Source organism: Notolepis coatsorum (assembly GCF_963971535.1).
Source record: "Notolepis coatsorum genome assembly, contig: SCAFFOLD_204, whole genome shotgun sequence".
NCBI lineage: Eukaryota > Metazoa > Chordata > Actinopteri > Aulopiformes > Paralepididae > Notolepis > Notolepis coatsorum.
In genome coordinates this window covers 146,434-158,706 of record NW_028170755.1, presented here as the reverse complement: position 1 = coordinate 158,706, position 12,273 = coordinate 146,434, and the positions used below count along the sequence as shown (strand labels likewise).

The window sequence follows — 12,273 nt, the reverse complement described above, 5'->3', positions numbered from 1 at the left end:
CCAGCAGTATAACTTACTGCAATTCGAAACTGGCCACGTAAATGTCCAAACCCCCCCACTCCCACCCCCTCCTTTGATTGATTGATTGAAAAGTTTATTAACAGATTGCAGAATGGGTACAGTACAGTACAGCTCAATACATACAATTGTTAAGAGGATGCAGACCTGAGAAAGACTTTCGTCTTGTTTCCATCAGGATCCCCCATTTTCAATTCATCATATGACACACACGACATACAGATAGACAGTACTGCTACATCTATACATTTATGACATACCAGATTTACAAATACAGTACTGTTTGTGATACTAAAAAAATCCAGAAAAAGAGTGTGTATACATTTGACATAGAAACTGTGCATTGGGGGAGGTTGGGTAGGTGGGGTGGGGCTGTACATTGGAGGTGGGGGGGGGGGGGGGACACTGTACATTGGAATACTGACATACATTTGACATAGAAACTGTACATTGGAGGAGGTTGGGTAGGTGGGGTGGGGTTGGGTGGGGCTGTACATTGGAATACTGACAAAGCCGTGCTTGGTCTTTATTGTACAACTGGGTTAGGACATTTGTAGGGGCCAGTTTTGAATTGCAGTCTCCCGTAGGTGTTCTTTGAGAGTGTTTTTGAAGGTGGGTAGTGATTCACATTCCTTTACAGCTTTGGGTAGGGCGTTCCACATTGTTGTGGCATAATTGCGAAACGTGTTTAGTCCCTTGTTTGAGCCGAATCTGGGTTTTACATGATTTGTGGAGCTCCCTCTGGTGTTGTGATCGTGGTATTCACTGACCTTTGGGAAGTATTTAGACATGTACATGGGTACCTTGGTCGTGTAGTGTATCTTGTAGACCAGGCCCATTGCAAGTTGCTGTACTCTGTCGTCTACTCTAAGCCATCCTAGGTTGGCAAAGTGTGCAGGGGTGAGGTGGGTTCTAGGAGTCAGGTCAAGCAGTAGTCTGACTAGTTTGTTTTGAGATGTTTGTAATTTGGTTTTTAGTGCCTTTGAGGTGCTTTGGTACCATGAGGTGCAAGCATAGTCGTAGTACCCTTGAATGAGTGCTCCTGCCAGAGTCTTCAGGGTATTCTTGTTTACCAGGGAGGAGATCCGGTACAAGAATCGAGTTTGTTGATTGACTTTTTTTATTACATTGGATGCCATTTTGTCACAGGAAAGATTAGCCTCTAGGATGGAACCCAGGTAGGTAATTTCATCTTTCCTTGTGACAATATTGTCACCCACTGTAACTGAGAAGCCGTCGGTTTTGCTGAGTTTGTTATTTGAACCGAAGAGAATGGACTCTGTTTTGCCCATGTGTAATGATAGTTTGTTGTCGGCGAGCCATATGCAGATTTTGCCTAGTTCCGAGCTGAGGGTTTTTTCAACCTGTAACTTGTTCTTGTCAGAGACCAGCAGGGCTGAGTCGTCCGCAAACAGGAACAAGTTGCAGTCACAAGCTGACGACATGTCATTTGCATAAATTAGGAACAGTAGTGGTCCTAGTATGCTTCCTTGTGGAACACCACAGTTCACTGTGAGGGGGGGGGGGTAGGGTACCGTTTACCTCCACCATCTGTTCTCTCCCCTCCAGGTAGGATTGTATCCAGCTCACTGATAAACTATCAAAACCAATTGCTTTTAGCTTGTCAATCAGAATGGAGTGATTGACAGTGTCGAAGGCCTTTTGTAGGTCTAGCATGACCATGCCGCAGTATTTGCCCGCGTCCACCTCTTGTTTGATGTGGTCGTTCAAATAGAGAAGGCATGTGTCAGTGGAGTGGGATGTTCTGAAGCCAGATTGGAATTCGTAGATTAGATTTTTATCCGTAAGGTACTTTTCGACCTGTTCGTATACTATTTTTTCCATGACTTTAATAGACAGTCTCCTCCCCACCGTATGTATATATTCTCTCCCCACCGTATGTATATTTCTCTCCCACCCACCCACCCACCCCCTCCTAATGTACAGTCTCCTCCCCACCGTATGTATATACTCTCTGTCAGGATCTATGGGTAACAGTACTGTATATTTGCATATCGTATATGTCACAGATGTAACAGTATTATATACCTGTATGTCATGTATGTCCCTATGCCATAAATGTCATGTATGTTGTGTATGTCATAAATGTCACTATGAATTGAAAATGGGGGACCCTGATGTAAACAAGACGAAAGTCTTTCTCTGGTCTGCATCCCCTTAACAATTGTGTGTATTGAGCCGTACTGTATTGTACCCATTCTGCAATCTGTTAAATAAAGTTTTCATTCATTCAACGTGCATATTATTATTATCTGCAAACCATTTTTTTATGTCCCAATATTATTCTGGGTGCACTATTGTAAAAAATTAAATAAAATAAACGATTATTTTTTTAAACAAAACAAAAACATGCATTGCCCAATGTGACTGTCACTGGGTATCTGCATCAAAATGACCAAAGTATTTTTTGGGGGGGGGGGGGGGGGTGCAGTGATGCAATAATTAGATAAAACATTAAAACAATATAGATCAGAACTGCCACATATCTAAAGTGAAAACTTTAATTTATTAAAGTGAATGTATTTGATCCAGACTGTCAGAGAGTTGCAACATCTCAGCGTGATGAGAAACCATCAAAGCGTTAACTGACGTGGCAGAGCGTCACGCCGTGTGGGCGGGGCTTGTGGCAGAGCGTCAGACACTGTGGGCGGGGCTTGTTGAATAGCGTCACGCACTGTGGGCGAGGCTTGTGGCAGAGCGTCACGCAGTGTGGGCGGGGCTTGTTATTGTCAACATCCCGATGACATAACTCGTTTAAATCCAAAATGGCGGAGGCTGATCGCAGAGAAGGTTAGTTTGTCTGTTTGGCAGAAGCGACATATTTAGCCCCAGAAATAGAAAACATCATCAGCCGCCAGAGTTAACGAGCTGACCATAAATGTCATGTATGATGTGTATGTCATAAATGTTATGATGAATTGAAAATGGGGGACCCTGATGTAAACAAGACAAACGTCTTTCTCTGGTCTGCATCCCCTTAACAATTGTGTGTATTGAGCTGTACTGTACTGTACCCATTCTGCAATGTTTTCATTCATTCACACAAAGCCACTAAAAGCGCTGCAGAAAGGGCAGAAAGCGCTGTGTTGAAACAGCCACGGTGGCCTTGGTAGCATGTTGTTGCTGAGCGACAGCTTAATAACGTGGTTTTGATTGATTGATTGATTGATTGGAAACTTTATTAACAGATTGCAGGGTCCCCCATTTCAATTGATTGATAGTTTATGGCATAGGGACATACATGACATACAGATAGACAGTACTGCTACATCTCTACATTTATGACATACCAGATTTACAAATACAGTACTGTTTAATTGTGATACAAGAAGAGTCTAAAAAAGAGAGTATATTTGACGAAGAAACTACATTGGAGGTGGGGGGGGGGGGGGGGGTAACTGTACATTGGATTATCGACGAAACCTTACTTGGTTCCAAGAAGAGGGTCTTGTGTATTATTAGCCCCTTTCGTGACTTTCGGTTTGCAAGCCCCAAAGTCACGAAAGGGGCTAGTGTATTATTGGGTTAGGATATTTACAGGGGCCAGTTTCGAATTGCAGTCTCCCGTAGGTGTTCTTTGAAAGTGGTTTTGAAAGTGGGTAGTGATTCACATTCCTTTACAGCTGTGAGTAGGGCGTTCCACATTGATGTGGCATAATTGCGAAACGTGTTTAGTCCCTTGTGGAGCTCCCTCTGGTGTTAGCGAGCTGGTTAGCGAGTTGTTGTGCCATGTACCAATTTAGCTTCCGTGCGATAATTAATATATAAATGGTCGGTATAAATTGTCGAATTCAATTATTTTGTATTTCTCCACGTGGTAAATACACAGGTCACAACATGTTTACAGGAACGTTTTGGAGTTGTATTTGGAGTGTATTTCGTGACTGTAGGGCACTGTAGGGAACGTCAGGGTACAAGTCTGACCCACTTCCAGTGATGAAGCTAAGCTACGCTAACGGAGTGGCTGTTCCCTAAGCCTAATGCACGCACAGAGAAGAAAAAAGTATGTATCTTCTTGTCTAACTCCAGGGTAGATGGCAAATAAGCTAATTTCCCAAAATGTTGGAGTTTTCCTTTAACAATAGGCACATTAGATCAACAGGTAACAACAAAACAACCAACTTTTATTAAACATTCTATTAAACATTCTGATATTTTCGTGGGTCTCGTGCCACTGTCAGTGTCAACTAAGCGAGCACTCAGAAGACGCTCGCCGTTTGTCTGGGACAAGTAATATTGACGTACAGAGATTGAGAGTTTCCAGTGTGACACTTTCTGATCAGATGGAATAACGTTACTATTCGTTTGGGGAATATATATATATATATTTTTTTACTTGTCCAGTCGGACAAGTTAAATTGTATTATGCTTGTCCGACCATTTCTTTTACTTGTCCCGGACAATAGGACAAGCCTTAATGTCAAGCCCTGCCCCCCCCCAACTCCCAACCCGCACATCAGACCAAAACAAACCAGTTTTCATGTCCCATTAACTCTCTGTCTGGTCTCTCTGTATCTGGGGGCAGCAGTGATGCAATAATTAGATAAAACATTAGATAAGAACTGACACATATCTAAAGTGCAAACTGGTTAATTTGATCCCGAGTTGGTCGTTATTTTGTTTTGTTTGCCAGATGATAAACTCCCACTGCATCTGCGACAGGGTTAGAAATTAACATTTTTTTTCAAGGGCTTTTTTTGCCCCCCTTAATTGATTTTCGGGGGCTTTTTTTTGTATTTCGGGGGCACTGAATTTTTATGATAAACGGTAGGGGTGGGACGGTTCACAAAATAGACTGTTCGGTTCGTATCACGGTTTTGGTGTCACGGTTTTCAGTTCGGTTCGATATACGTAAATTTTTATAAAAAAAAATGTAACACTCAAATCTAAACATGCTTCTCATTTATTAAAAAAAAATAAAAAAGTTTACAGTGTTACAGTGTTTACAGCCTTAAATAATGTTTGGCACACAAAGACCGAACTGACTGAAAAATATAGGCTACATTTGTAGTATTAACTTAGTGCAAACAAACAATATGCTCAGCCAGCACTAGACTTTCCTTTCTTTAATATAAACACAAAAAAACAATGTCAACCATGTTTAAATTCCCTGATTGTCAGTTCTTAATGGAAAGATTCGTGTTCTGCTTGAAATTATTATGTATCTGTCTACATTTATTTAGACTAACATTATTTAAATATTGAGTGCAACTGTGGTGGATTACGTAATTCGGTGAGTTGGAACTATCTATGGGTTGGCGCCGGGTCCCCACGGACATTTTAGTGTCACGCACCTTCAGCTCAGGCAATGTTATTATCAGCTCCGGTAGCTCCGGTAACGTTAGGAGGTGATGGCATGCAGTGGGAAAGCGGCAATAGTCCCGGTTGGAGTTAGTAAAACACAGTTGTATGTTAGCCTTCTTGGATGTTGAATAAACGCCTATCATTGTCTTTAAACACCCCGCCTCTCAGACTCCCATTTCCTCCTCTGCTAGCTAGTAGCTACGGTAACATTTCGTTGACTGTATTACTTCGCGGGCTGATTCTATAGTTAAAACGTGCGTCGTGTTGTACAAACTGCTAACGCTATGGCAAGATGTGTGTATGCCTATGTAATGTTAATGGCTATGTTTTTAAAGTCGTAATGAAGATTGATTTAGATTGTGCTTGCCATTTGTACACAAACTGACTAGCACCTGGCTTAGCTGCAGTGCTGCTGCTGCAGCCAGTGCTCACCTCCGCCAAATGATTTTTTTTTATTTGCGCGTCATCTGAACCGTACGATACAGACGCGCCATTACCGGATAAATATATATATATAATTAGTAAACTGTCGGGGGCATTTTGTGCCCCCCTTAACTGATTTTCGAGGGCATTTTGTCCATTTTCAAGGGCATTATGCCCCAAGCCCCCGTTAATTTCTAACCCTGATCTGCGATATATTCAAAACGTCCTGTTCATTTTACACAATACGGTCTCACTTTGGACCTTCCAAAGTTTCACCATCTTAGCCAGAAAGTTGCAACATTTTGTCAACATCTCAACATGATGAGAAGATCAAAGCGGTAACTGACGTGGCAGAGCGTCACGCAGTGTGAGGGCGGGGCTTGTTATTGTCAACATCCCGATGACATAACTCGTTTGTCCAAACAAATCAGCCACCAGAGTTAGCTGACGCTAGCTTTGGTAGCCACCTGGCTGACGCTAGCTTTGGTAGCCACCTGGCTAACGCTAGCTTTGGTAGCCACCTGGCTAACCCTAGCGTTGGTAGCCACCTGGCTAACGCTAGCTTTGGTAGCCACCTGGCTAACGCTAGCTTTGGTAGCCACCTGGCTAACGCTAGCTTTGGTAGCCACCTGGCTAACGCTAGCTTTGGTAGCCACCTGGCTAACCCTAGCTTTGGTAGCCACCTGGCTAACGCTAGCTTTGGTAGCCACCTGGCTAACGCTAGCTTTGGTAGCCACCTGGCTAATGCTAGCTTTGGTAGCCACCTGGCTAATGCTAGCTTTGGTAGCCACCTGGCTAACCCTAGCTTTGGTAGCCACCTGGCTACCGCTAGCTTTGGTAGCCACCTGGCTAACGCTAGCCATTGCATCTTGTTGCTGTCGTTTCCAATTGGGTGAGCGACAGCTTAACGTGGTTAGCTAGTTGTTGTACCAGCTAGCATCACAGCAAAACAAAACAAAGTGCAGTACCAAGTAGGGCTGTCGCGAGTGTCGCGGTAACCGCATCACCGCAATATATATATTTTTTATACCCAAACCAGCTATTTTAGTGGGGGGGCCGGTATCAACATCGGATCGGTGCATCCCTAGTTCTGTCCTCTTGTCTTCCAGGTGGTCCTGAGGACCCGGAGAGCGAGGACGAGGTGGCGGTGGACGAGGCGTACGAGGTGGTGGACCTGACGGAGTACGCCCGGAGGCACCAGTGGTGGAGCAGGGTGTTCGGGAACAACTCCGGCCCCATCGCAGAGAAGTACTCCGTGGCCACGCAGATCATGATGGGAGGGGTCACCGGATGGTAGGGCGGTTTCCCCCGAAGCCTGTTTTTGGGATTCGAACTTCGTCAGGGTTTTTCGAACGGACGTTCAAACCTTCATCTTTAATAATAATAATAAAACATTCAAAAAAATATTCTAAAAACCTTTTTATTTTTAAAAATAAATATCCTCTAACTAAATCCTCAATTTGAATAAAGTGATTAATCTGATAATTTTTTTTTTTTTTTTTATTAAATCAACTTTCTTTAATGAATATAACTCATCAGGTTTTTTTTTAATACTATAATATTAGGGTGTGTTCACATCTGAAAGTCCAGGGATAGTCCGGACTTTCTGGTGGACCAAATGTGAAAATGATACATTGTTTGATTTAGGTCTGCGTTCACACTACCCTGTTTGGTGCGGATCTAATTTGTAAACAAAGGACATGCTGTCGCCAAGTCGTTCATCTATTGGACTAGCACTCACAAAAGTAAACAGTTGCCGACAGCGTCTCTTGTGATAAAGCAGAGAGATACTGTCATTACGAGCGTGGCGCAAGTCGACTAGAGAGTAGAGATATATATAGAGAGAGAGAGAGAGAGAGAGAGAGAGTCAAGTCAAGTCAAGAGTTTTATTTGTCACGGCATACGGATATACAATGAAATGCGGGTGGTCTTGCCCGCAACGATGTGCAATTGGTACAACATATAACATATAATAGAATCCAATACAAAAAATTTGTGCAATAAAATTGTGCAATAACAGGTAGCAGGTAACAATAAATTTGTGCAATGACGGGTAACAGTTGACAGTTAACAGTAGTAGTAATAGTAGTGCAATACACTGTTACTGTTGCTAATACTAATTTAAAGTGGCCTTTCCTTTTGGCAATAAGTGAGGGTGCGTGCGGCCTGAGTGTGTGCCCGCTCATGCTAAAGTGTTACAGTGGTACTCAATGTTCATTGTTCAGGACTCTGATGGCCTGGGGGAAGAAGCTGAGCCTAAGCCGCTCTGTCCTAGTAGCTGGGGTTCGCAGGCGTCTGCCTGACCTCAGCAGCTGGAACAGGCTGTTATTGGGGTGGTGATAAGAGATGGCGCTGCTCCGACCGGCTGCCTTTCTGTTCGCTCCGTCGAGACTGTGTTTACTTTTGTTAATATTTATAGTTTTTAGAGTTTTCTTCGTACCAACTGTTGGTGCATTTAATGTATATGACCGTCAGTCACTCATAGACATTGGATTACGGGAAACTTACCAACTGGATTACTCACTGGAACAGCTTTCCGTACCGCATCAATGGCCTGAAGAGATTCTCCGGAGATTTGGACCAGATCCTTTGTTCCCAGAGCCCAGGAAAAGACGACGAGGAAAGAGGGCTGGGATCCGTAACAGGCTGAGATCCAGACGCCACCGTACACCACTGCCCAGTATATTGCTAGCCAATGTACAATCAATTGACAATAAACTGGATGACATCCGAGCAAGGATTCAATATCAAAGAGACGTTAGGGACTGCAACGTCCTCTGCTTCACCGAGACATGGCTAACAACACCGGACGTCCCAGATCACGCAATTCAACCAGCGGATCACTTCTTTATCCATCGCAAGGATCGGTCATCAGAGTCCGGTAAACAACGTGGAGGAGGTATTGCCTTCATGTTTAACAAAAATTGGAGCGATCCAACTAACGTGAAGGAATTATCCAACCACTGCTCCCCAGAACTGGAATATATAACCATCAAGTGTCGTCCTTTCTTCCTCCCGAGGGAGTTAACGGCGATCGTCCTGATCGGAGTGTATATTCCACCGCAAGCCAGCAACAAGGTTGCGCTCTCCAGACTACACGACGAGGTAAATAGAATACAAGTGGCTAACGTTAACGCCGCCATTGTGGTGCTGGGAGATTTCAATAGCGCCAATCTGAGAAAGGTATTGCCTGACTTCTATCAGCATGTGACTTGCAACACCAGAGGCGGTAACATCCTAGATCACTGTTACACGCAATTTAAAGGTGGCTACAAGGCTCATTCTGATAGTGGCTTTGGTAAATCAGATCACGCGTCCATTTTTCTTTCACCAAAGTACAAACAGAGAATTAAAAGTACTCCCGTAGTCTCGCGAGAGGTGCAGAAATGGGATTTGACGTCAGAGGAGACGATCCGGTCAGTGTTTCACTACACAGATTGGAATGTGTTCCGCGACACAGATAACATTAATGTCTACACGGAGACAGTGCTGGACTATGTTTGTACTAGGGTGAAAGAAACAATCCCCACTACCAAAATGAAAGTTTACCCAAATCAAAAACCCTGGGTAGACAAATCCGTCCGTGAAGCTCTGAGAGAGCGCACCAAAGCATACAACGACGGCCTAGTGGCAGGCAACATGAATGACCACAAGGTGGCGCGATACAACGTAAGGAGGACAGTGTCAGAGGCCAAACGGCGCTACAGGGATAAAATTGAACTCCAATTTGAACAAGCTGACTCTAGAGCTATGTGGCAGGGGCTCAAAACGATGACAGACTACAAAGGCGCCTCCCTCAAACTGAACAGTGACATCTCCTTAGCAAATGACCTCAATACCTTCTATGCGAGGTTTGATGCTGGTAATAACAACACCAGCTCACAAGCCTCGGCAATGGGGGGGGGGGGGTCGGCTGCTGATGGAGGCGCAGTGTTCAGGGTAACAGAGCATGAGGTGAGGCGGACCTTTAAAAAAGTGAATATCAGGAAGGCAGCAGGTCCGGACGGCATCCCCGGCCGCATCCTAAAAGTCTGTGCCGACCAACTGGCCCCAGTATTCACTGACATATTTAACCTGTCCTTAGAACAGGCTGTCATCCCCACCTGCCTGAAGAAGTCCACTATTATCCCTGTACCCAAAAAATCCAAGCCTGCTTGCCTCAACGACTACCGCCCTGTAGCTCTCACCTCCATAGCCATGAAGTGCTTTGAGAAGCTAGTAAAGGGCTACATCTGCTCCTCCCTCCCCATCAACATGGACCCCCTGCAATTTGCATACCGCCCCAACAGGTCCACGGAGGACGCCATATCCCATGTGCTGCACACAGCAGCATCACACCTGGACAAGAGGCAGGGGAACTATGTGAGAATGCTATTCATCGACTACAGCTCGGCATTCAATACCATAGTCCCCTCCATACTCATAGCCAAGCTCAGGGACCTGGGCTTGGGCTATGACCTCTGCCAGTGGGTCTTGGACTTCCTGACTGGCAGACCCCAGGTGGTGAGAGCAGGCAACTGCACCTCCTCATCCATCACCCTCAACATAGGGGCCCCCCAGGGCTGTGTTCTGAGTCCCCTCCTCTACTCCCTGTACACACACGACTGTGTGGCTCAGCGGAGTAGCAATACAATCGTCAAATTTGCTGACGACACAGTGGTGGTGGGCCTGATCTCTGCCAATGACGAGAGGGCCTACCTGGAAGAGGTCAAGGTCCTGGCGGGATGGTGCCAGGAAAACAGCCTCTCCCTGAACGTCAGCAAAACAAAGGAGATGATTGTGGACTTCAGGAGGTCGGGGGTCAAGGACTACAGCCCCCTCAGCATCGACGGGGCACCGGTTGAGAGAGTCAACAGCTTCAAGTACCTCGGAGCCTACATATCCGAGGACTTGACATGGACCACACACATTGACAGTGTTGTGAAGAAGGCACGACAACGCCTCTACTTCCTCAGGCGCCTAAGGAAGTTCCAAGTCAGCCAGAAGATCCTTAAGAACTTCTACTCATGTACAATAGAGAGCATCTTGACCGGCAACATCACCTCCTGGTTTGGGAATAGCACTGCACAAGACCGAAGCAGACTACAAAGAGTGACACGTTCAGCCGAACGCACAATTGGAGGGGGGCTCCCCACCCTCCAGAACATTTACTACAAGCGTTGCAAGGGCAAGGCTAAGAGAATCATTAAAGACTCCAGTCACCCGAACAACTGCCTCTTTGAACTGCTGCGGTCAGGCAAGCGATACCGGAGTCTCAAGGCGAGCACAGAAAGACTCAGAAGAAGCTTCTATCCCCAGGCCATCAGGCTGCTAAACGAACAATGAATGAACACTACACAACAACCACCAAACGCACATAGCACACACATCCACACGCACACACCCACTTTAAACAAACACACTGTAGCACCCACTCCACACACTTTATAGCACACACCCACTTTAAACAAACACACTGTAGCACCCACTCCCCACACTTTATATTTATATTTATGGATGAAGGATTGCACTACAACTCGTACACCTTACTGTAAATTGTACCTAAAATTGTACCTCATCCCATTTCTGCTTTGCACTAGATAGTACTGTACATTAGTACACTGCATAGTATTGTGTATTGTATATTATATGGTAACTCAGAACATTGTACATATGTCTATACCGAACACTGTGACCTAATTTTCTTCTTCTAAATTCATGCTATATTATGTTATTATGTTATTTGATACTATCTTGTCTAGCACAGTCTCTGGAGCGTAACAGTAAGAAGCATTTTGTATGAAAGTATTCTGTACTTCTGTATGACAACTATTAAAGAACTTGAACTTGAACTTGAGGGTCTTTCATTATCCTGCAGGCTCTGGATTTGCACCTCTTGTTGTATAGAACCTGCAGGGGAGGTAGTGCAATACCCGTGGTACGCTCGGCTGAGCGCACCACTCTCTGTAGGGCCTTCTTGTCTTGTGCCGTGCTGTTTCCATACCAGGCAGTGATGTTTCCGGTCAAGATGCTCTCTACAGCTCCTGAGTAGAAGGACTGGAGTATCTTCCCCGATACTCTGAACTTCCTTAACTGTCTCAGGTGGTAGAGGCACTGTTTCGCCTTCTTTACTACTGTGTCTATGTGTGTTGACCATGTCAGATCCTCTGAGATGTGGACCCCCAGGTACTTAAAGCTGCTCACCCTGTCCACGGTAGCCCCGTTAATCATCAGTGGTGTGTGTGTCTCCTGCTGTCCTCTCCTATAATCCACGATCAGCTCCTTGGTTTTACCAATGTTCAGGAGCAGGCTGTTGTCCTGGCACCAGCGTTCCAGTACCTCAACCTCCTCCCGGTAGGCCTTCTCGTCGTTGTCCGAGATCAGCCCCACCACCACCGTGTCGTCTGCGAACTTCACTATGGAGTTGGAGCTGAACTTGGCCACACAGTCGTGTGTGTAGAGTGAGTACAGCAGGGGGCTTAGAACACAGCCCTGGGGGGACCCGATGCTCAGGGTGATGGTGTTGGA

The 12,273-nt window shown here is 45.2% G+C and overlaps 1 protein-coding gene across 1 annotated transcript in view; it reads left to right on the top strand.

Moving 5' to 3' along the window:
* The first annotated feature begins 2,794 nt into the window (after positions 1-2,794).
* Positions 2,795-12,273, top strand: part of LOC311248450 (lysine-specific demethylase 6A-like) — a 128,753-nt gene continuing 119,274 nt past the window's right edge. The window contains exons 1-2 of the mRNA XM_084339326.1: positions 2,795-2,829; positions 6,876-7,059. Coding sequence (XP_084195452.1) covers positions 2,805-2,829; positions 6,876-7,059 — 209 coding nt within the window. The 5' untranslated portion in view covers positions 2,795-2,804. The remainder of the gene's footprint in view (positions 2,830-6,875; positions 7,060-12,273) is intronic.